General features: G+C 49.8%; 1 protein-coding gene across 1 annotated transcript in view; it reads right to left on the bottom strand.

Annotated features, from left to right (window-relative positions):
• CCDC180 (coiled-coil domain containing 180) overlaps nt 1–23,263 on the bottom strand; it is a 70,968-nt gene that overhangs the window by 26,074 nt on the left and 21,631 nt on the right. Inside the window, 14 exon segments of the mRNA XM_065878783.1 lie at nt 2,703–2,929; nt 4,656–5,074; nt 5,203–5,242; nt 6,873–6,999; nt 8,064–8,179; nt 9,028–9,201; nt 10,320–10,442; nt 12,165–12,253; nt 14,815–14,894; nt 18,475–18,594; nt 19,943–20,106; nt 22,004–22,099; nt 22,219–22,329; nt 22,428–22,556. Coding sequence (XP_065734855.1) covers nt 2,703–2,929; nt 4,656–5,074; nt 5,203–5,242; nt 6,873–6,999; nt 8,064–8,179; nt 9,028–9,201; nt 10,320–10,442; nt 12,165–12,253; nt 14,815–14,894; nt 18,475–18,594; nt 19,943–20,106; nt 22,004–22,099; nt 22,219–22,329; nt 22,428–22,556 — 2,015 coding nt within the window.

Genomic DNA, 23,263 nt, shown 5'->3' with positions numbered 1-23,263 from the left:
TCCATAGCTTCAGAATGTATTGTCAAACTCTTGAATTTGACAATTTTCTCATATTATGACTGAGACTGAGCATATTTTCATGTGTTTAAGACTATTAAATTTCTTTTTCTGTGTACTATCCATTAATATCTTTTGTCCATCATTCTAGTGTGTAGTTGCCTTTTTTCTTATTAATTTCTAGAATCTCTTTATGTATTGGGAACATGAGGTCCTTTGACTGAGATGTGAGTTGCAAATATTCTTCCCAGTTTATTATCTCATCCTGTTAAAATGTAGAGTGATCTTCTTGGCTATATATATTGTTAAGATGTTGGTTCTCTCCAAATGTATCTACACATCCAATACAATAACAATTAAAAGCTCGGCAAATGTCTTCTTTCGGAAACTGATGAGCTGATTTCAAACTTATATAGAAATACAAAGGGCCAAGGAGAGTCAAAACAATCTTGGAGGATGTCAAGGTTGGAGGACTTACACCACCAGATAATAAGACTTAATATAAAGCTACAGTAATCAATAAGGGGGAGGTGGTGATGCGAGGCCTGGCAGAGCCGTGGAGAGAGGAGAGTCTTCTCAAATGGCCTGGGGTCAACTGGTTATCCATATGGGAAAGAAATGAATCTGACTTCTACCTCATACATAAACAAAAATCAATTCCAGTTGAATTGTACATCTAACTATGAAAGTTTAAAACTATAACATTTATGGTAGATAACACAGGAGAATATTTTCATGACCTTGAGGCAAGCAAAGATATCTTAGATAAGACAGAAATTACCCTAACCCTAGTGAAAAAAACTGATGACTAGGACCTTATTAAAAGGATTTCTGTTCATCAAAAGATACCTTGAAGAGAGCAAAAAAGGCAAGCACAGTGAGCGGGATGAACATTTGCCATGTATTTAACTAATAAAAAACTCATATCTGAGATCAATAACTCACATAAATTAATAAGAAATAAGATAGGCAATCCACCAGAAAAAAAATGGGCAAAAAATTTGGCTAGGCATTTCACAGAAAGATTACTAAATGGCCAATAAGTATATGACAAGGTACACAGCATTGTTACTCATCAGGAAAATGCTAATTAAAACCACAATGGAACACCACTACACATATACCAGAATGGTTAAAATAAAAACTACTGACAAACCAAGTGAGGATGTGGAGCAACTGGAACTCTCATACACTGCTGTAAACTGTTAAAACAAACCCACTTTTGAAACCTCTTTGGCAGTATCTTTTGGTTGTATCTCCTCTGAGACAGATGGACACACATATAAGTCAATTTCCCAACAATTCCACTCTTAGTTATATAGCTAACAGAAATGTATACACATGTTCACCAAAAGAAGCCGGATATAAAAGAGTACATTCCATGGGATTCCATTTAAGTAAGTTCAAAAACAAGTAAAACTAATTCAGAAGTTAGAATATTTGTTATCCTTGGGTAAGGGAGGGCAGTGACGTGAGATGGGTACATGAAGGAGGTTGGTAGTGCTGTCTTTCCTGTGGGTACTGATTACTGGGTGTGTTCCCTTTGGGTAATTAATTGAGCTATATGCTCATAATTTCCATACTTTTCGGTATGTATCCTATGCTTCAACATTCAAATCCAATCCGTTGAACACAGAACTATTTTTTTGGTTGGTCCCAAGGCCAGATGGCATAGTGTTTGGTTCAAGACTCTGGAATTACAGGGTCTAGGTTCATATCCTGGGATTTAACTACTTCCTATCTCAGAGATCTTGTCCAAGTTATAAATTCTGAGCTTCAGTTTCTAGAATCACCTGTAAAATGAGCTAATTACAGTACCCCTCTCTTAGTTATTCAGAGTATTAAACTTTCTCAATAAATATTAGCTCCGATGGTGGTCCTTGCTTTTCTTCATTCCCTGGTCTATGGAGAGGGCAGACAATGGCCTGTGACAGAGGGAGGAGGAGGATGAGGTTCAAGTCAGAAGACATTTTCAAGGTGAGATGATGCTGAGGTGAAGGAGAATAGAGTCCAAAGGCCTGACTTTACTCCTTTTACTCCCTGCCTCTGGTCTCCTGTCCATGTGTAAACATGGGAGGTAGACTAACCAGGTGATCTCTAGCTGGTTAGTCCTAGCTATGACACTGTAGTATCAGGAGGGCAATGCAAATGCTATCTAAGAGCCAAATGCAAATTTTCACATTTGTTCCAAATTCAAACATAAAGGACCAGAAAGAAAATTGGGAGTTAGGGGCAGTAGATATTCAGTGGTAAAATTATTCTATATTCTTCATTGTACTTTTTTCAATTTTCTACATTAAGTGTGTAACATAACCAGAGCAAAATACCATACTGATATACTCATAACTATGGTCTATATCTATATAATTTTCCTAAAAAAGAAAAGAAAAGGAACTCTAATATTAACAGACATGCCAGGATCTAGAACCCAGAAACACCTTCTAGGGAAAACCCTGTTTCTTCTGTATTGATACAAGGCCCAGGCCAACAAGTCATCCTGGGACAGGCAGAGGTCTCTCTCTCACAGAGGATACCTGTGACTGCGAAAAATCCCTGGACATCTGCTACTTTGTGTTGTGTTTCTCATGTCTACCCTCAGTTACCTACGTGTTTTCTTTTCCAAAACGAGTCCAATCTTCCATTATACTATTTCACCTTGTTAATAAAACTCAAGGAGAATGAGAATAAAAGGGTTTTTTACTCACTGTTTCTTAATTTCTAAAACTAGTCTGGATGGAATGATCACTTGTTCTAGGACCTTGGCACTGGAAGTGTCATTGAAGAGAATGGCAAAAAGGTTGGAATGGGGCCTCTTGCTACTCTCTTCTTGTTCCAGGGGCAGGAAGACAAAGTAAGTGTTCCCACTGGACGTTGTGAAGGACTCCATTTCCTCATGGGAGACCGCTCCCAGACTCTCTTCCTGGGCTCTGACCTAAGCAGAAAACAAGACTTTAGACTTGCCATCATCAAACAGACTTGGTGATCCCTACCACAGGTTCCGTGACATCAGAGGCTGTAAACCTGTGGGACAAATCTTGCCTATGATTGCTTTTTGCCCATACAGTGCCTTTTAAAATTGGGAAATTCCACCTAAAAATCTGGATTTCTGATTTCTTTTTAAAATCAGAAAATCTGGCAATTCTGAGCCTACATTCCCACAGGGCATTGTTGGCTGGAACTGAATAATGGCTGCATGGTTGCCATCGACTGAACGTTGATGTCCCTCCAAAATTCATATCCCCAGTGTGTTGGTAATTGCAGGTGGGCATTGGGAGGTTATTAGGTCATGTAGGCAGAGCCGCCCCTCATGAATGGGGTTAGTGCCCTTATAAAAGAGATCTCAGAGAGCTCTTGCCCCTTCCACCATGTAAGGACACAGAAAGAAGGCAGCCGCTTGTGAACCAAGGAGTAGGCCCTCACCAGACACTGAAGCTGCCAGCGCCTGGATCTTGAATTCCCAGCCTCCAGAACCGTGAGAAATAAATGTCTGTTGTTTATAAGCCACCCAGTCTGTGGTGTTCTGTTAGTGCAGCCTGAGAGGACTAAGACAGTAGTCTCTCTCATGTGTCACTGTTTTACACTTGGTGTCCAGCGCTCTTTTCTATTGCATGCCTGTGGGCATTTGAGTTTGGGGTCCCTGTTCAAAAAGAGGCCTCATACGCCAATTCTTCCACAGCAATATAGGAAAAGAGTCTTTTGCAATTTCATGATTATGGAATTCAAATTACTGTTCTGTGAGTTTGAATGTGTTTTGAGGACAAGATTTATTTATTTATTTATTTATTTATTATTTTTGTGTGTGTGTGGTATGTGGGCCTCTCACTGTTGTGGCCTCTCCCGTTGCGGAGCACAGGCTCCGGACGCGCAGGCTCAGCGGCCATGGCTCACGGGCCCAGCCGCTCCGCGGCACGTGGGATCTTCCCGGACCGGGGCACGAACCCGTGTCCCCTGCATCAGCAGGTGGACTCTCAACCACTGTGCCACCAGGGAAGCCCGACAAGATTTATTAATATGAGAGTTACTTCCCTGCACTCTAAGGGGAGCTATCTGCCAACTTGGATATGGATCTTTTTTCTTACATAAGCAGAGAATGGGAAGAGAGAAGGAATGGAGGGGCTAAGTTGGTCTACACAATAAAGAGGAGCTGGGAAAGAGGGAGGACCAAGGAGGGATGAGGAAAGTCGAGGGGTGACTTCAGAGTACGTTGCAAGATGAGATGTGAGGAGAGGAAGGTGAATTTTAAAAAGCATTGCTGGGGGCTTCCCTGATGGCGCAGTGGTTGAGAGTCCGCCTGCTGATGCAGGGGACACGGGTTCGTGCCCCGGTCCGGGAAGATCCCACATGCCACGGAGCGGCTGGGCCCGTGAGCCATGGCCGCTGAGCCTGCGCGTCCGGAGCCTGTGCTCCGCAACGGGAGAGGCCACAACAGTGAGAGGCCCACGTACCGCAAAAAAAAAAAAAAAAAAAAAAAAAAAGCATTGCTGTGAGATAAGAATTGGATCCCTGCTGACAAAAATAAAAGGTGTGCATACATTTGTTATTCTCTATATGTACCCCAGTGGAGACTGCGCCACTGGGGACCCCAGCTTGTCTTAGGGACACAGGGAGTGAACACAGCACACCTTCCATACCCAAGAGTGAATCCGCTGCTGGCCTACCTCATCCACAGATGAACTCTCACGCTCTTCCTCTTCTTCCTCCTCTTCCTCCCTCTCCTCCTCCACCTTTTCCTTTTTCTCCTCCTCTTCTTCTTCATGAACCATCATGTTTGCCTGGTTCGGGGGTGATTTTAAGGAGCTGTCTCTTTCAATCTGCATTTCTTCTAATCCCGGAATAGAGTCCCCTCTGGACTCATCCATCTCTTTACTCAGTACAGACTTTTCCTGTGGGCTTACTACCACTTCTTGAGTGGTGGGGGACTTGATTTCTTGATCTTCTACTTCTTGTATCTCTTCCACTGGCCTGAGGGAACTCGTTCCCCTACTTAAGCTTTCCTCACCTTTGCTCGTGTCTGCTTTAGGCCTTTGTTTTCCCCTCAGTTTTCTCCTTCTCTCCTGGAATTGCTTTTCATGTGGTTCTGTTGATGACCAAGCCCAAAGCCCAGGAAGAGACAGGTTACCAATGCAGCCTGATTGGGCCTCCCCAGACCCCAGATATACAAGCGTGGAATCGGGGAGACTCAGACTTGAATTGTAAAAGTGTTACCTGGTGCCCTCAGTCGGAAAATGACTTCACCCTCCAGGTTCTACAAAGCAAAAACACGGACAGTGAATGAGCAGAGTGCCACTTCTGAGGGCGTATCTTTTCTTTTAAGGAAAAGGCCCCGCCCCTCCCCTTCTACATCTGATGCAGGCCTTGACCACTTATTTCACAGGGGTAATCAGGGTGTTCCCAATCAGTTTTCCTTAATCCCAAGCAGGCTAGCAAAGCTTTCATCACACAATGGCAATCACAGAATAAAATCTCATTCTGACACATTTTTAGTAGTGATCTGGAGCAAAAAGCAAGAAAGTATAAATGGAGGGATGCAAACAAAGGGGCAGGAATCTGCTACACCCAGTGCTGGATGCAAACATACAGAATGAACATGATTTACAAGATCTGGGAGCCCCCTCATCAACACTACAAATTCCCTCTGTCACAGGCTGTGGGTGAAGTTGTGGATATAGTGTGCCATGGATAAGAGTGGATCTGAATTCCAGCTCCTCACAAGCTGGATGACCTTGGGCAAGTCCCTTAAACCCTACGGGCTCAGTGTCCTCCCTGTGACACGGAGACCACAGTAGCACCTACACTTTAACCCAGGCAACCAGACTGATCTCAAAGCTTGAGTTCCACCTCAAGCCAGGTGCCCCACGAAGCATTCACGAGCAATTGGGACAGGGATCCCTGCTGAGGGGAGGGATTCTCTGAGGAGTCAGGAACCCCACACCTACAGGAAACCCTCACCAAGTTCAGTGTCAGCCACAAGTATCTTCAGCCCTGGCCGTGCAGGACTCTGGGTGCGTGTGTGGGAAAGAGCCAACTCTGGGAGAGTCAGACCAGGACACTCCGGGCATTCGTGCGTTTACCAGGGAGCACTCAGTGTGTCTGAATTATGTGCAGGACACTGCTGAGGGCAGTGGAAGCTGGACGAAAGTTAGGAGGGCACACCTGCCCCTCAGAAAACCCCTTCCAGTAGGATGCCCTGAACTCCTGCATTTGACAGCGACCAACGTACAAGCACGTTCAGGGAAAGGAGAGGTGACGGGGTGAGGAAAGGGAGATGAGGGTCAGAGTGAGTGGGGGGGATCCTGTCACTGGCAGTGGCTGGAAGTATGGGTGGGTTTGGAGTGTGTGGAAACAGAAGGAGCCCAGCAGAGGAGCAGGGTGAGGAAGGGCAGGGGGCAGTGGCAGATGTAGGAAGAGTGAGGAGTTTGCTGAAGCAGGGAGAGTCAGGGCGGGAACCGGATGCGGTGGGGGTGGGGCTCTGAGGTCATCTAGGGACTGTGGGCTGGGTTTGGTAGGGGCTGCAGAGCTGGTGAGGGCCTTTTGAGCAGGAGAGTGGGTACATCAGAGCTGTATTTTAGGAGGGTTATGCAGCAGTGGTGAGTTGGGTGAATGGAACTCAAAGAGTCACATAAATTAGCCTTTTAATTGTAATTCCATTCAAGCCTGAGGTCTGGATTCTGAGCCCTTCAACCTCTTTTAATCTGAGAAGAGATGGTGTCTTTAGGAGACGCTTTTAGCTTCTCACTCCTTGATGTCCTGACACAGATTCTAACTCCCCACAGTCCAGAGAGGCATTCAAAATTGAGGCAAATAAGACCTAGACGTCATCCTCTCCCCATTGCTCCCTGGTGAGCAGCTGGGATTTTTTGTATCCCCTTCCATACCTGTTCAAAGATTTCACGAACACAGAAGTGTCGGCTGAGGGTGGAGCTGTAGGAGTTGAGTTCCTTCAGTATGATCGCTGGGTACTCCATCACTTCCTTTGTCAGGAGGCCATGAGAACTCTCACACCTGGGAGGCAGGGAGGTGAGACCCCTGTCTAAGGGGGGTCAGCTGGGTGTGAGAGACCCCAGCCAAGAGCCATGCCTGGGACCACATGGAGGTGGGCTTGCATCTGGCGTTTAGCTCTGCGCAGAGCTACTGCCTAGGTTTCCTTTTACAATAACAGTCTTCGGTTTGTTTTGCTATTTTTCTGATCATACAAAGAATACATACTCTTTGTAGAACATTTAGGAAACACATGCGAGAGAGTTCTCTGCATGTTGTAACATAGGTTCCCACTTCCTGTCTACTGTACTAACCCTGTCCTTGAACTTTACCTATATCACCCCATCAAGCACTCCAAACCCCCAAGGCCCAGATTCTATCTGTTCCCTGAGGAAGAGGACCAAGGTTCAGGGGGTTACTTATTTGCTTTAAAACGTACTTCTGAATCTAAGTACTGCAGTCAATTGGCAGTGCAGTTCCATTTCTGTGAACAGTCCTTACAGAATTAGCTGTACAAAGGCACCAAGGTACAAGATAGTTCACAGGGAACTGTTTTTCATATTGAGAGATTGGCACCAGTCTTAAAAAGCTAATCAGTTGGAGGATGGCTAATTCATTATGAAGCATCCATATTAATGAATGGATGGTCATTTAAAAATGAAAAAAATCTGCAGTTATAGAACAATTCTTATTTTAAAAACACTGTATGTGTACATACATATCCACATTTATAAATGTCCGTGTTCACAAAAAGGACGAGTTGGGCAGAAGTTAGGAGAATTTCCTACATGTTTGTATTTGTTAACTTTTTTTTTCTTTAACAAAGCATGTATGTTTTAAAAGTTAAGAAGGTGGGGCGAGGGTCCATGCTCTTGACCTTTAAACTCCATGGCATAGAAACCTCCGTCCATAAACTTTTCTGATCCAAGTTCTCCCTGAAACCTTTTGTGTTGGCTGAGGGTAGAGCTGCAAAGAACCACAGTGATCTCTGATGTTGGAGACATCATTGGGTTGGGCTCCTAGGCAGGCACCTTCTGATCCTGAATATGAATTCCAGGCCATCCCCTTCTGGCGTCTGGTCTGCCTACCTGCATTTCATATTCTTCAGAAAATCTTTGGCCTTTTCCAGGTGTAACTTTAGGGTATTCTCACAGCTTTGCTGCCTCAGTTGGTCCAAGAGCTTATCGAGGTGAGCCTCCTGGGCCTGGTAGCCACACCCCAAACAGAAGGAAGCAGATGTGAGTTACCAGAGCTCGACGAGTGTACGTGACACGCAGAGACCCTGCCCCTGGAGCTGAGGTCCAGGTGCCCCGGGCAGGCTCTTTTCTACAAAAGGGGCACCAAATGTACCACCATCCTTACTCTCACTGCTCTGGGCCTTTGGGCTCTTTTCCCTGCCTGGAATGTTCTCCTCTGTCTACGTTATAGCCCTGGAGACCCTGCCTAGATGGGACTCCTCAGGGACATGTCCCTCACCCCCAGCCTGCCCGGGCAGGCCCCCGCTACACCTTCCGGAGGCACCTACTCCCTGCTCTCCTTCTCACCTTTTGTGCTCGACGTCAGATGCTGAGTGCACCCCTCCACCCCTAGACTGTGTGAAGGCAGGTGGGTGGGGGCCAGCTCATGTCCTGTGGGGACAGGATGACTGCCAGAGGTAGATGCTCCGTGCCCCGCAGTCTGTCTATCTCTCATGCAGACCCCCTCACAGACATGTCTGGATCCGGCACCCATTGCACAACCCGGACCTGACTCTGGCAGGATTCTTCTGCTCCCATGCAGCCCCGTGACCAAGGTGAGCCTCAGTTTCCTATCTGCTCAAGTTTTATAGCTTGAGGCTTTACATTTGAGTCTAAGATACATTTAGGGTTAATTTTTCCATAAAAATAAAATACATAAAATATAGTGTGAAGTATAGATTGAACTTTTCTTTGCTTTGCATCTGAACACTGGCTGAGTTCATGGGCCACCAAGCAGAGCCGCTGGGTCGCTGACAATCCGGGTGTGGCCCTGCGCTCATGCCTCGTGGGGGCTACCTGGATGCCGGGCCCACACCTGGCTCTCGCAGCTGTGCTTCTGCCGCTGCTGCTCCAACCTCTTCTCGAGCTCCAGCTCCTGCATCAACAGCATGCTCCGATGTACCTCCCACAGCTGCACAGCCTCCTGGAAATAGCTGAAGAGATCTGAGTTCTGCCGCTCTGTCTGCTTCGCCACGGCCTCGAAGGATTTCTGCGGTGGCAGAACCCAGAGAAGGGGCCTTAAGTGCCAATCGGCCCAGGCTGAGGAGAAGAGCCCTACTCACGAGGCTCCCTCGCCGGCCAGTGGAGGCCCATGTCACTGGCCGTCACTGCCTGGGCACCATCTCTCAAGGTTTTCTTCTGTGCCACATCGTGGCTTACGGTCCCCTCTCTGTTGGGACAGCGTTTCTGGTCTGTCCAAGGCCATGCCCTCGGACTGGTTGACCTGAAGTTCCATCTCTAGACCTGCCCCGCGTCCACTGAAGTCCCTGACAGGAAGAAGATGGAGTTTGGGGCCTACAAAGAAGAAGATGCCACCCTAGAGACCAGCCTCGCATCAGGTGGGCCATACCCACCTTGGCCTGGGGCATCCCTCCTTCTTTGGATTCCCTGACTCAGCACCTGAGCCAAACACCACAGTCTACTGTTAAATCCTCACCTCTCCCTCTTTCATGTGTGTCTCTTATACTCTCCTAGGGCCTGGGGTTGGCAACCTGTGGCCCGTGAGCTAAATATAGCCCCCTGCCTATTTCTGTTTAACCTTGGGAGCTAAGCACAGATTTTACATTTTTTAATGGCTGAATAAAACCTAAAGAAGATATTTAATGATGTAAAAATTATATGAAATTCAAATTTCAGTGTCCATAAATAAAGTTTTATTGAAACACAGCCATACCCATTCATTTCTGCATTGCATAGGGCTGCTTCTGTGTGACAGCAGCAGAGCGAGAATTTGTGCCAGAAACCTGACAGCCCACAGAGCCTAAAATATTTACTATCTGGCCCTTCACAGAAAACGTTTGCTGACCCCTGCTCTAGACTCTAAGCATCATGGGATGCAGGCTTGCTGCTCCTCGTGACCTTCAGCACCCAGACTCGGCAAGGGCTCGGGGAGCACTCACTGCCCGAGACTGTTCAATCGGAGTCTGCGGGTGACTGAGGCATCAAGGGGTGAGCCTGGAGCACCCGGCACAGGGGCACTGCTCCGAGGGGCTGCACGCACCAGTGACGGCAAAGTTGTAAGCCCCCGGGCTCCCACTCCTCTCACAGCCCAGCACGCCGGGTGCCCCCCACCCTGCTCCCCAGCTGCACAGGTCCCCAGTTACGCACATCCAAGGCCTCCAGCTCCTCCTCCGCCTTGCTCTGGAGATTTCCCACCATCTGGAAGAAGGACGGGCTCACCAGGCTCTCTGCTTCCTCCTCAGTGAAGGCCTTCCAGTCCAGCAGCTGCTTCTGGCGAGGTACAAGGCAGAGCCTGGCTTAGGGCTGATGGGGGCTTCACCTCAGGGCTGGTGCTGCCCCTGAGATCGCCTCCCAGCCATGCCCGAGAACTCGTCGGAAACTCCCACAGCAGTGGAGACGGTCCAGCTTTATCTGCCCACTATGTCCAGGTGCTATGTGCTGCCCCTGTTCACTGAATCCCCCAGAGGTGTTCTCATCAGCCCCGTCTGGCAGATAGGAAACCAAAGCTCACAGAAGTGAAGGAACTTGCTGGAGGTCACACACCTGGCAAGTGGTGGAACTGGGATCTGAACTCAGAACTGTCCTACTGCACACCCTACAGGCATCAGCCGCCAGCCTACACGGCCTCAGCGTTGCTGTAAGCCAGACATGGCTCCCATTTCCTGTCTGGAATTACGCCAACTGGAAAGCCAGCTCTCTATATTAATAAAGACTTGATTTATGTGCAAAATCTAGAATAAATCAACCTCCCCCAAACTAAAAACGTGTCTCCAGTGGTATACTTCCAATGCCGCTGCCCAGGAACACCAGGCGCCCCCTGTCAGGCTCAGAGTGCTCTTGGGGTACATGAGGACGTCAGCATTCACCCCCTGCATGCACCCAACCAGGGGCCACGAGCATGGGTACAAGGCGTCAGCACTCAGGGCCACAGGGCCATGGGGCTCTGGGGAGGGCGTGAGTGCCGAGGTGGTGAGCGCTGAGGGTGTGGTCTTGGGGAGGCTCTCCAAGGGCACAAGGTTTCCCTCCAGGCTTTACTCCTAAAGTCTGACGCCCCTAAAGGGCTGACTGAGAGGCACGTGACTGCCCCTAAGGCCACAGAGCAAGTGGGCAGAGCCCTGTGGGCTCGGACAGCCCCTGGGCCTTTTGCAAACTGGTCTTCTCACCTCCAGATGGGGCCAGCGACACCCACTCTGCAGGGCCTTGTAGGATTTGATGAGAGTGGGTGCAAGACTGTGGCACAGCCCCCAGAGACCACAGCACCCACACCGTGCATCGCACTGGAGAGCGCTCTGCTCCCCTGAACGCTGCTCACCTCAGAGTCTTGGTGGCAGAGCCAAAGCTCGACAGACACACACAGGAGGGGTGGATGGAGGAACAGGCGCTTCCTGGGGCCCACAGGTGAGACCCTCATGGCTTGGGGACTCCTACCACCGCTGGAGCCGGCAGATTACCATCTTCAAAATGATTAGGCTTTTGGGGGTTTTTCATCTAAACAGTTTTCCCAAGGATGCAGGGAGGGGACATTCTGACACAGTATGTCCTTGCACCTCAGAAAACCAGGCATTGTAATTGAAGGGGGTTGTGAGAGGACTCGCTGTCTCACCCTCTAACAGAGGTGGGCGGGTGGAGTGAAGTTGTGTGTGATGCCAGTGGCAACACTATCTACAAAAGGGAAGCATTGGAAATAACTCCCATGACATGACCTCCACTGAATAAATAAAGTGAAGTGATACAGAGGGTCAAGGGTGAAGGCTGAGGTGATCAGAGGGGGAAACTTTGTCCGTGGGGTCAGGGAAGGCTTCCTGGAGGAGGTCATGTTGGGGGCCACTGAGGGGTGGGTGGGAACAGCTGGGGAGAAGAGGGTCCAGGCTGAGGGAACAGCTTCAGAATGCCCAGAGGCCAGCGTGGAGGGAAAGCAGGGGGTGCGGGCTGGAGAGGGGCAGGGGCATGCCCTGTACTCCTATCCTCAGACGGGCCAGGAGGGGCACCCACCTTGCACTTCTGCACTTGGGCCAGGCACTCTTGCCAGGTCTTCTCATACTGCAAGCGGATCCGCATCATGCAGTCCACGTGGTAGGCATCTCCATAGGTGGAAAAAAGACGTCAGCAGCTCTTCCAGAAGAAGAGGGGAGGTTGGCAAGAGGAGTTTCCCCGTCGCTCAGGGCAGAGGCTTCTCCCCAGCCAAGTGCCTCAACAACGGGGATAATTTAGATCAGGGGCTGCTATCTTCCTCGCCTCAAAGTTCCTGACACCCCAAGATAAGGACCTCAAATGAGGAGCCACCTTTTTCTGTTCTGACCCTAATTCTTGACTCAGTTTCCAGGCTGGTGAAATTCTTCTGGGGGAGTTGCACCACGTCACAGAACAGTAACCAGGTGCAAATTAAGGAGCGTTTACAGATCATGTCTGTGGTGAACCCCTTAAGAAGTGAATGGACCAGCGGAACATTCCAAAGCTGATGGATTGATTAATTGATTGATTGATCTTCTCCTCTTCCTCCGCCCTACTGTTTCTGGTTTATAGTCACCTCGGTGTATCTCTTGGTATCTAAGATAAGGAACTGAAGTTTAATGTTCCTGGCAGTTCTAGAAACTGAAAGATAACACAAAGATTGTGTGGTGGTTGTTCCTTGACAAGGGCTGGGAGTAGGGCAGGCTGGATGGCAGTTAGAACACTGGGGAGGGGAGGGCTTCCCTGGTGGTGCAGTGGTTGAGAGTCCACCTGCCGACGCAGGGGACACGGGTTCGTGCCCTGGTCCGGGAGGATCCCACATGCTGCGGAGCGGCTGGGCCCGTGAGCCATGACCGCTGAGCCTGCGCGTCCAGAGCCTGTGCTCCGCAAAAGGAGAGGCCACGACAGTGAGAGACCCGCGTACCGAAAAAAAAAAAACACAACACTGGGGAGGGTAGATGTGTAGTGGAACTGGTGAGGAGAGGCCATAAAGCTGGTTTCTCCCATCCCCAGGGCCGCTGCCTAGGCCAGCACACCTCCACCCTTCCTATGAGGTCACTATGATGAAGCTCCGCCCCGGGTCTCTGTGCTTCTGTTCCTGTACTCCTCTGATCCGTTCCCCGCTCTAACCTTATCACTCCCAGCTCAGAACCTTCCACTGGGTTCCCACTACCTTCAGGATAAAGTTCAGCCTTCCGCACATGCCACGTGGCCAGCACAGTCTGGCCCTCTGGCATCTTCCAGCCTCGCCTGCTACCTTCTCCTTTCCCTGAAGGCCCCAGCTCTGTCTGACCTCTCAGCCTCCCCACATACTAGTCTTCTGGCTTAGAAAGCTCCCCTGACCCCTGGGCCTGGCTACCTTGTACTTGCCTTGCAGGTCTCAACTGGATGATTACTTCCTTGGCAAGGTGTCTTATAACCTTTAACCAGGCTGTGCCCCCAAATACACATTCATGTAGCTGGCCACCTGTCCACTCCCTGCTGTAACATCCTGCGTGGTCTGAATTCCGCTCTGGACTGGAAGCACTCAAGAAAGATCCACCCTGCTGGCTACCAGGGCCCAGCGCCACACTTGCTCCTAGGAGGCGTCCAGTGAATGGCAGCCATTGCTATTATTTACGGTCTCGGGACTCTTATGCTCGGTATTATAATATAATTATAATACCTTTGGAATTATATTATAATACCTTTGGAATTATAAACCCGAGAGGCCTGGGAGCAGTGGTGGGTACTACTAACCAAAGCACCCAGGTCAAGTCTGGCTGTGACACTTCCTTAGCTGTGTGACCTTGGGCAGGACACTTCACCTCTCTGTGCCTCTGAATCCTTCTCTATCACAGAGGGGCAATGACACCACTGACCTCACTGGGTTGCCTCAGAGGAGATTGAAATACTGTATTGAATATATCTTCTAGAGCAAGACTTGGCAAACTCTGCTAGACAGTAATATTTCCAGCCTTGAGAGCCACACAGTCTCTGCTGCAACCACTCATTTCTGCTGTTATAGAGCAGATGCAGCCAGAGACAGTATGTAAACAAATGAGTGGAGCTGTGTCCCAATGACCCCTATTTACTAATGGGCAGTGGCCCGCGGGCTGGAGTTTGAGGACCCTGGTTATAGAGAATTTCTAAACGTTATTATTTATTCTTGAGCGCCGAGTAAGCCAGCCACTGAACTATGACTGGACTGCAGGATTGCACGTGATTCTTACATCAACCCCACAAGGTAGGTACCTTTATTACTCCTCTTGAGATTCCTATTTTATGGAGGAGGAATTGGAGGCCAAGAGAGGCCATGACTTCCCCTAGGTCCCAGAGTGGGGACAGTGCACCTCATACATCCAGGGTCTGGCCCCTGAGCCGTCCTCACAGGTGGTCCTTGGAGCCATCCCTCTGGCTCCACGCTGTGGTCAGGGGTCAGAGTGTGGGACCAGCTGGGAAGTAACTTGGGAGGTGGTGGGAGGAGGAGGGGCTCTGCCAGGCAAGGTCTGGGGGTCCGAGATAAACCCTCAGCGCTTACTCTTCTCTCCACACCCCAACCCTTCTTCCCCAAGAGGGACTTGCCACTTACTCCTGAGTTTATAACAGACTCTCACATAAATGACTGGCTGACAGACTGAAGCTGCTACAAAGCTACTACTTGAGCAGAGTTCTGGCGACACTCAAGTGGGATCCCACAAACGTCACTCACCAAGGTGCTTATTCAGGGAGCTGAGAGTAGAACGCCATTCAGTCAGCTGAGCTTTGCTGTAATTGGGGGGCAGGAGGTCACTGGGGAAGGAAGATGTGACACGTGAGCCATACTTGAATAAAACATTCACTTACCAAAATTGGTAGCATCTTCAAGGAACACGGGTCTAGGGAAGTATCTACGTAAATACCGATGAAATGAGTGACCTGTTGGGGATTTCCTGGTGCTAAAAGCATACCTTGTGAAAAGGTCTAATAACATTATTGAGCATGTTACTTAGAAAATAAAACTGAATTTTCCTAATGGAAAAAAACCAAATGGTTATCACACGACCCAGGAAGCCACTTCGAGGAACCTAATGAGAGATAACAATATAAAATGCATACAGAGTTTATGCATTAAGACCGTTGCTTAACAGTACTGTTTATAAACACTCAAAAAATCAAAAACAACCTTCATTCCAACAATAGGGACTTGTCTGAATAAAATACATGAATTCTTTTCTGTAGTCACTAAAAACCATGTAGCAGATTGAAAAATGGTCAGTATCGTTAGGTCCTCCCACCAGCAGGTGGAGCCTATTTTTCCACCCCTGGATCTGGGCTTGGCCATGAGATTTGCTTTGGCCAGTGCGACACTAGCAAACATGACACAGAAAAGGCTTGGGGAAAGGGCTTATGCATTCCACTTGCCCTCTCTTGCTGTAGGGAGCTCTTCTGCCAGCACAACCACCATGCCTACAAGCCTGGATTAGCCTCCTGGAGGCTGAGGGAGCAAGTGGAGAGAGGCCCCAGCTGCCCCAGCTGAGGCTCCAGACACGGGAGTAAGGCCATCCAGCCCAGCCACAGGGAACTGCTCGGCCAGCTCACAGAATCATGAGAAGCAAAAAATGATTGTTGCTTTAAGCCACTAAGGAAGTTACAGGTGGTGTTTACTGATGTGGAAAAATGCGTATGACATGCTATTTATTGTCCAAACCAGGACATTTTGCCAGTGAAAGGGGGATGAGATTAACAATTACGTCAGACAAGACGTGTAACCCAGGATGGTCTTGGGCAGCCCCCTCATAGTGGGACAGTAAAGAGCAAAAGGTAGCTACAAGAGTGTGCAGGGCATAATCTCAAGTCTAAACATTGTACTAAATGCAATGTGGCACCCTAGACTGGGCCTAGATTGTGGCATCCTAGATTGGGTCCTGGAACAGAAAAAGGACATTAGTGGAAAAACTGGTGAAATCCGAAAAAGTCTGGTGTTTACTTAATGGGAACTCATCAAAGTTAATTTCTTAGTGTTGACAAGTGTCCATGGGCAGTGTAAGATGACAACATTAGGGAAACTGGATTAGGAGTATACAGGAATTCTGTGTGCTACCTTTGTAACTTTTCTGTAAATCTAACATTACTCCAAAATGCAAATTTTATTTTTAAAAACTATTTTTAAATTACATGCACATATACTTACTGGGTCCAGGAAAATCCATGGGGATTCTCCTGGGATTTTGGATAACTCCCTCTTGGGGCCCTGGGAAACTTAATAAGACTCCCCACCCCTCTGCCATCACTGCCCACAAGCCTGCAGAGGGCCTGGCATGCGCCAAAACAAGGATCCTCGCCGGGCATCTGGGGCTATGGGTTTACAGAGGAAGGCCTGGAGCTCTGGGCCGGAATGGGACGTGGGCGATACGTGTGATCCCATATGAGGCAGTTCCATGGAACAGCTCCTCAGGCTTGATTAGAAGGCTCCCCAGCAGCCGCTGACAGGTCAAGGAAACATAGGTGGTGTCTACACAGTGTGCTTTGTGGGAGCTGTCCAGACCTCTTTGCACAAATACCACAAACCCAAACCTTCGCTCGACACTCACTGGAATTCTGTGATCAAGGCTTTGCAACTTTAAGTTGTGTGTTTAAGCATTGTGTTTGCAATGCTTCCAGACAGTGGGATTATGTTCTGACTTCACCTTTTTATATATTCCCACTGCTGGGTCCTATGTCCTATAAATGTGCTCTTGCCTCTGATTTCTTAGAATTGCCCCCACCTTCCTCCAGGCCAAGTCATATCACACACCCAGCTCCATGCTCTGCCTGCAGACACTGCCATTATACAGTGTGTCCCAGCTTTGGCCAGAAGCATCAATGAATGCATTTTTCTCCAGGTCTTTGGCCCTGTCTCTCCCCTCCACTCAGGCAGCAGTCAGCCCCACATTCACAGCCTGTATGAGGGATGTGGTGGGGCATAAAAGACATCAGCCTAAAAATCTTTCTGCATTTTGTCTGCAAAAGTCTAAGTTCTTAGGAGAGTCGAGAACACTGTTGAGGAGAAGGCATTTGTGGGAGTCGGCTGAGAGCCCTGGGGAGGAGGAGGGTGCTGGGGACCAGGACTGTCTCCTCACCCAATAGAAAGGGGCTGGGGGGAGGTGCAGACACAGCAGGATGGCGGGTGCCTGGCAGTGCCAGCCTGGCAGTACCACCAGCCTACTTCCTGGTGGCACCATGGGAGCAGCTGCAAGACCCACATCTCTGGACAGCAACGGTTGCCTGGGTGTGAGGACTCAGGGGCTCAGAGCAGCCTCCTCAAGATTCCTGCGTCCAACAGTCTGGAAGCAGCAGCAGTTGCCCAGCCGCATGTGTGTGGACCAAACTCTGATGACCAGACTCCCACCACCAGGCCTGGCTTTGGGTGGGATTCCGTAACTTTCCCTCAGTGGACAGGATCCCCAAGAAAGGCTAAGTTTTGCCCAGCTTTATGAACAGGGACTCAGAGTCAGAAATAAGTGGAGTCAGAGAAAACAACAAAAGCACTTTTCCTTGTGTTGAGATTTCTATCCACGTTAATTTCACACTGCATGAAAATGTGGCTGCACATGGGGCAGGAGATGCCAATCCTGAGGGAGTCCTTCTGGCTCACGTTGTGGGGGTCCTAATAGTCATTTACGTCCCAGGAGAACTTGAGCTCTGTGGTGGGGAGACGGGAAGAACCTGCATCCCAGCGTCCAATGAGGGACCATCCCAGCGTCCAAAGGACCAAGGAGGTGCACGGGTCCCAACACATGAAATGTCTTTGCCTTGCAGGACCACACAGGCTCCATCCTGCTGCTAAGGGTGGATGCTACGGGCTCCCCAGACGGTGGGCTTCCAGGGTCTAGAACAGTCAGTATGCCCCCGCCAAAGAGCTTATGGGATCAGAGCTGGACCCAGGTGTGTGGGAAGCATCCACAGCCTCTGACAGGTCCCTGTCAGAGGGAGCAGCCTCCTCACCAGCCTCCAAGCCTTCAGCTTCATTCATACCCCTCTACCCACCCTCCAAACTGCAGATCTGATGGAGTCACTCTGCTCCCCACTGCCCTCAGGAAAAGTCTAGCCCCTGACCTGGCCCCTCCTTCCCCCGCTCCCCTCCGACCTCGCCCCTGTCATTACCCCCTTCCAAGCTCTTCGGCAGAACCACACTAAACTTCTTTCTGCAGCAAATGTGTCACGTGCCCTGCTGCCACTGGGGCTGGGACACCCCAGAACATGGACCCAGGCAACCAGCCCAGGACCATAGAACTGGGAGACGGCCGGGTCTGGAGGACACCTCAGAAGAAAGGTCAACGCTGAGGACTGTGCCTGCCTCCCCCATGGACCCCCGAAAGGTGCCCCTCCCCAGCGGCCCCTCCTTCTGTACCAGATGGTGCAGAGATGGTCCAGCCGCTTTTGCTGCAGGGCGCTCTGGTTCTTAAACATGGTCTCCAGCTCCATCTGCACAGCTGGAGGAGTCTGGATCCTTTCACTGGCCATGAACTCACTGGGCGTCCAGACACGTCGGCACCATGCAGAGGAGGGGAGGGGCAAGGTGGATGGGAGAGAAGGGATGAGACCCACGGTAAGCACGTTCAGAACCCTAGCACCCGGACACCACTCCCAGCCCCTTCCCCTCCATCCGGGCATCTGAGGAAAGGAGGAAAGAAAGAGAGGGAAGGAGAGCGGGGGAGAGAAGAATGGAGGGACCAGCAGGCACAGATCGGGTGTGGGTCCTGACTGCTGCCTCCAGCCCTGTGACCTTGGGCAAGTTGCCCCCACTGAATCTCAGTTTCCTCTTCTGTGATGGAGCTAATGACAGCACCTTCCTCAAGGAGTACTTGTGAGGACCCAGCAAGATAATGTGAGCAAAGCCCTTAGCACTGTGCCTGGCTCCTGGGAAGTGCCCAGGACGTGTCAGCACCTGCCATCACTGCCGATGATGGTTACTGACATCTTAACAACCTCCCAAGCCCACGCCCAGGCCGAGACCAGGCACTTTCCATGCAGCATCTTGTTGACCCTCACTGAAACCCTATCACCAGTTAGGGTGCACCTGCAGAAAAAGGCTCTGTATGTTCAAGCCCTTGACCAAGGTCACAGGGAAAGTACAGGTGCAGCCAGACCTCAATACACTTTTCCTTCCTCCCCAGAGTCAGACTCTGGTGCTCTCCATCTAGAAATGCGGGCGTACAGATGGGCCTCCCATCCCCACGGCTACAGCACAGACAGATACTCTTTGGTGTCCTCAGACATCTTGGTCCCAAGAGTCCCTTTCTTAGCAAAAGAAAGCCTTCCTTATTGGCCAAAAGCTCCAGGACCCTTGTGTCAGTATTAACAAAAGTGTCATCTGGTGGAGGGAGCTTGGAGATGGGCCCTCTCTTCACCCTGCCTCCCATGGGTAAAACCTGCTACCACAGGGTGGGATGGCCTGAGGGATGGCCATTCTCCTTGGCCCAGTAATAGTAGAGTGGACAGTGGGCAGATAATCAGACTAACATTTTCAAACAATTTGTACAGTGCTCAGAAAATGCTTATGAGAAAATGTGTACGAAGAAAATAAGATACAAATCTACATACGCAGTATGTGTCTAAAGAAGCCTGGGAGAAAATATACCAAAATATCAGCCGTGCTTCTCACTGTGGTGAGGAATTAATGGTGATTTTTAATTTCTTCCTTATACTTTTATCTATTTTGACTTTTAAAAAAGAGCATCTATTACTTTTACCACCAGAAAAAGCAAGAGCCTTTTAAAGTAACCACAAAGGGAGGGAGAATGTGGCCCCCTTGCCCACCTATGCTGCCGCCCAGGGGGGCAGGGGGAGAGCCTCGGGTGGTGTGGGCAGCCACCGACCTGAAACCCTGCACCAGGTCCTCCTTCTTGAGAGCCTTCCAGGCATCCACCAGGCCCTGCCAGCGGCGGTGGCCATCGAGCTCCTGCTGCAGCACGGCCTCCATCAGGTTGACAAACAGCTGGGCGAGGGCCCTCCGGTTGCCCAGCAGGGCGTGGTTTATGATCTGCAGTAACAGGTGGGCAGGCTCTAGATAGAGCGGGGGCTCTCCAAGGTCAGAACAAGGCTCAGTTGGAGAGGGGGCTGGTGAGCTGCGGGCCGAGGGCCGAGCAGGGCCGTGGCAGCGTCTGAGGAGTACTATGGGGTCGCTGGGCACTCAAGGAAGCTGCCTGGGGCTCAGCGGCTACGGACATGACAACAGTCTTTCCTGAAGGCTTAACCATGAACCCTGACCACGTGAGTTTCAACCCAGCTCCAAGGCCACCTCAGACTGTTTAAAAAGGTGATTCTAAGTTCACTGGAGTTAAGCACTTCAGCAGGCTTTCAGTGTTTAACTATTTTTTTAGAAATTTGTTCCAAAAGCAGAGCGCTCATGCTACCGGGGACCAGCCACATATGGTTGTGATGAGAACCAGTACCCAATTACCAAATGAGATCAGAGCTAGGACATTCTTTGGCAGTCCTCCCAGCGGACCGCACCAGGGCACCTTTGGCATGGCAGTCGGGACGATTCTTCACGGTGTGACACTGTTCTACCATTTAGCCTCTCCACCCCCTTAAATGAGAGCAGCCTCTCCCGAGTCCCCGAAGGACTGGGACAGCCAAAAATGCCCCACACATGTCCCCAAGCCCTCTATGCACTGCCCTGGGGCAAGGGTGAGAACCGCCAAGCTCAGCAGGCAGAAATTTCAGTAACAATTTTCACTGAAAACCGAGGTTTGATGCTGGCTGTTCCCAGCTGGGGGGCATTGGCAAGTATCCCCTGAATCTCCAATTCCGTAGCCATAATGTAAAGATAATGCCATTTACAGCACAAGGAATTGGTGAAGTTAAACGAGATGATGCACACAGAGCAAGTAGAAAGTACCAGTTGTTATGCATACAATAAACACAGGAAAGTCAAATGTCGAAACGTAAGTGGGACACTGTTAACTCTGACTCCCCTAATCGATCAAATGGCTCAAAGTTAGGAACTCCTGCTTGTCTCAAAATGAGAGCGGCCACTGCTGCGTCCTCTTATGTCATCCTCCCCCCAAGTACTGGTGTTTAAGTATCACTATCCTCATTTTATGGACACGGAGTTCTAGGTGCTGGGGCTGAATAATTTCAGGAACTTTCATGTCTGGGCAGTGGAGAGGGGGGTCTGTGCTCTCTCTCTGTCTGTGCTTTGTCCAGGACCCCAAGGCACAGACCTCGGCTGGAGCCCATCTGTGATTCTGAACACTGTACCCCTTCTACCCTGCGTGCTGCCAGGAGGCCCATTAACCGGCAAGCCCAGCTTTCTGTACAGGACCTAGAAACCTATGCAAGAGAATGTACCTCTGAGTAGCCGAAAGAAGTGTCCTTTCATGAACAACCTTGATTTTCTTGTATTTTTTTTTATCCCAAAGGAAGCATTTGGAGGAGGCTGAGGGTGTGGACAGAGAAGCAGTGGGGACAGAGCCAGAGGAGCAGGCATGGTTCAGCAAAAGACAGACAGCAGGAGGAAAGACAAGAACCACTAGAAAAACTAGACATACAGGGCATGCTGAGGTCACTTATGAGTGCACACACCACCCTGAGACCACAACAGTTGTGAGATCATGCCTCTGTCTTGTAGCACACATAGCATCGCACATGGCAGCTGAGACACGGCCCCGTAGGTGCTCATAAAATTAGCATTGGTCACACTGATGATACAGTATTAGGTTAACTGGCAGGGAACATGGCAGGGAAGTATAAAATGTACTAGAGAGATTTCTATTGAAAATACTTAAAAGACTCTAGCTCTGAACTCAAGTAGCCAACCTGAGTTACTTGGAAATGTTATATATGAGAAGCCCATCATTCCTGAGACCCAGGCTCTAGGGCATCCTGGGGTCCTGCTCCCGCGGGCTCATCCCCTGCACGTGAAAACCACTCACCATGGCTTCTTTATCAATCAGCCTGTACACGTCGGGCTGCATGAGGTAGGAAGTTTTCTCTATGATTTCCACATATTTCTTCAACACACTTTTTAGCTAGAAATGACAAGGCACCACAGTGAGTGACTCCCTTCTCCTGGAGAACTAAAAACAGGTGATGACTCATAAATCCCACAAGTGAAAATCACCAAGAGCACATCTGGAGGCCAACTCACTTTATCTGCCCGGGAGAACTCAAGCGAGTGCAGCGTCTTGTCCAGCTCCTTGATCTCCTGCTTCTGGAGCAGGAACTTCTCGGCCACCTGATCCCGCAGCTCCAACAGGGTCTGTGCCAAGAAGTTTGGGTCAGGCTGGGAGAACAGGTGGCAGGGAAGAAAGGAACAGGATGCAGGTAGGGCGGGTTCCGCCACGAGGGGACCCCTACTTGGATGGTGTAGTCTTCAAGGTTGCTGTCGTTTTCCACCTTTTCGAAGAGATTGTTGATGTCTTCGTCAGACTCAGCCAGCTTTTTTAAAAGAAGGGCTCCTGGCTCCATGATGAGAGGTTCCATTTCCTAAAACAGGCCAGGAGGGCGAGGGCTATGGTATCAACACCCCTGGGATGGGAAGGACCCCCCCAACCCTATAGTAGGGAAGTGCCAGCTGCGGTCCTCTCTCAAAAATAGCAACTCTTACCTAGACCTACAGAGTTCAGATTTACTAATTGTTCACAGCCAGAGCACAAGGGCAGCACTATTCGGGACACACGTCATGTGTGAGGCCTTGTCCTCAGACTCACTTGGTCCTCATCATAGCCGGCAAAGTACGTGCTGACCTTATGCCTGGCCCATGGTTGGAGCTCAACAAATATTCATTAAAGAAGTGGCCAGTGAAATAATTCCAAGAGTGTTTCAGATGAGGAAACTGAGGCTCAGTTCGGTTGTGTGACCAAAGCCACTGAGCTCACGGTGACAGCAGAGCTCAAGTCCAGTTGGGATATATTAGGAAAGTGATAAGCTGGCAGGGAGAGCACCTTCTTGGTGCTTTGGGTCTACGACCAGCTCCCGGAATCCAGGGAGCTCAGGGAGAAAGTGGTGAGTGTGATCCGGGGCCCAGAGAGGACCCGAAAGGGCAATATTCCAGGGATTAGTCTGGTTAGAGGTCTCTGGAGAGGAACAGTGAGCCAGTTGAGGGTAGTGCCTAAGGGTCAGGCCGTTTGGTCCCTTGTTAGTAGGACTGAGCAGGGAGATCAAAGACTGGGCTTTAGCATCAGATCCAGAGT

The sequence above is a fragment of the Phocoena phocoena genome, chromosome 6 (genome assembly GCF_963924675.1).
Source record: "Phocoena phocoena chromosome 6, mPhoPho1.1, whole genome shotgun sequence".
Taxonomy (NCBI): domain Eukaryota; kingdom Metazoa; phylum Chordata; class Mammalia; order Artiodactyla; family Phocoenidae; genus Phocoena; species Phocoena phocoena.
This window is presented reverse-complemented; position numbering and strand designations above follow the sequence as displayed.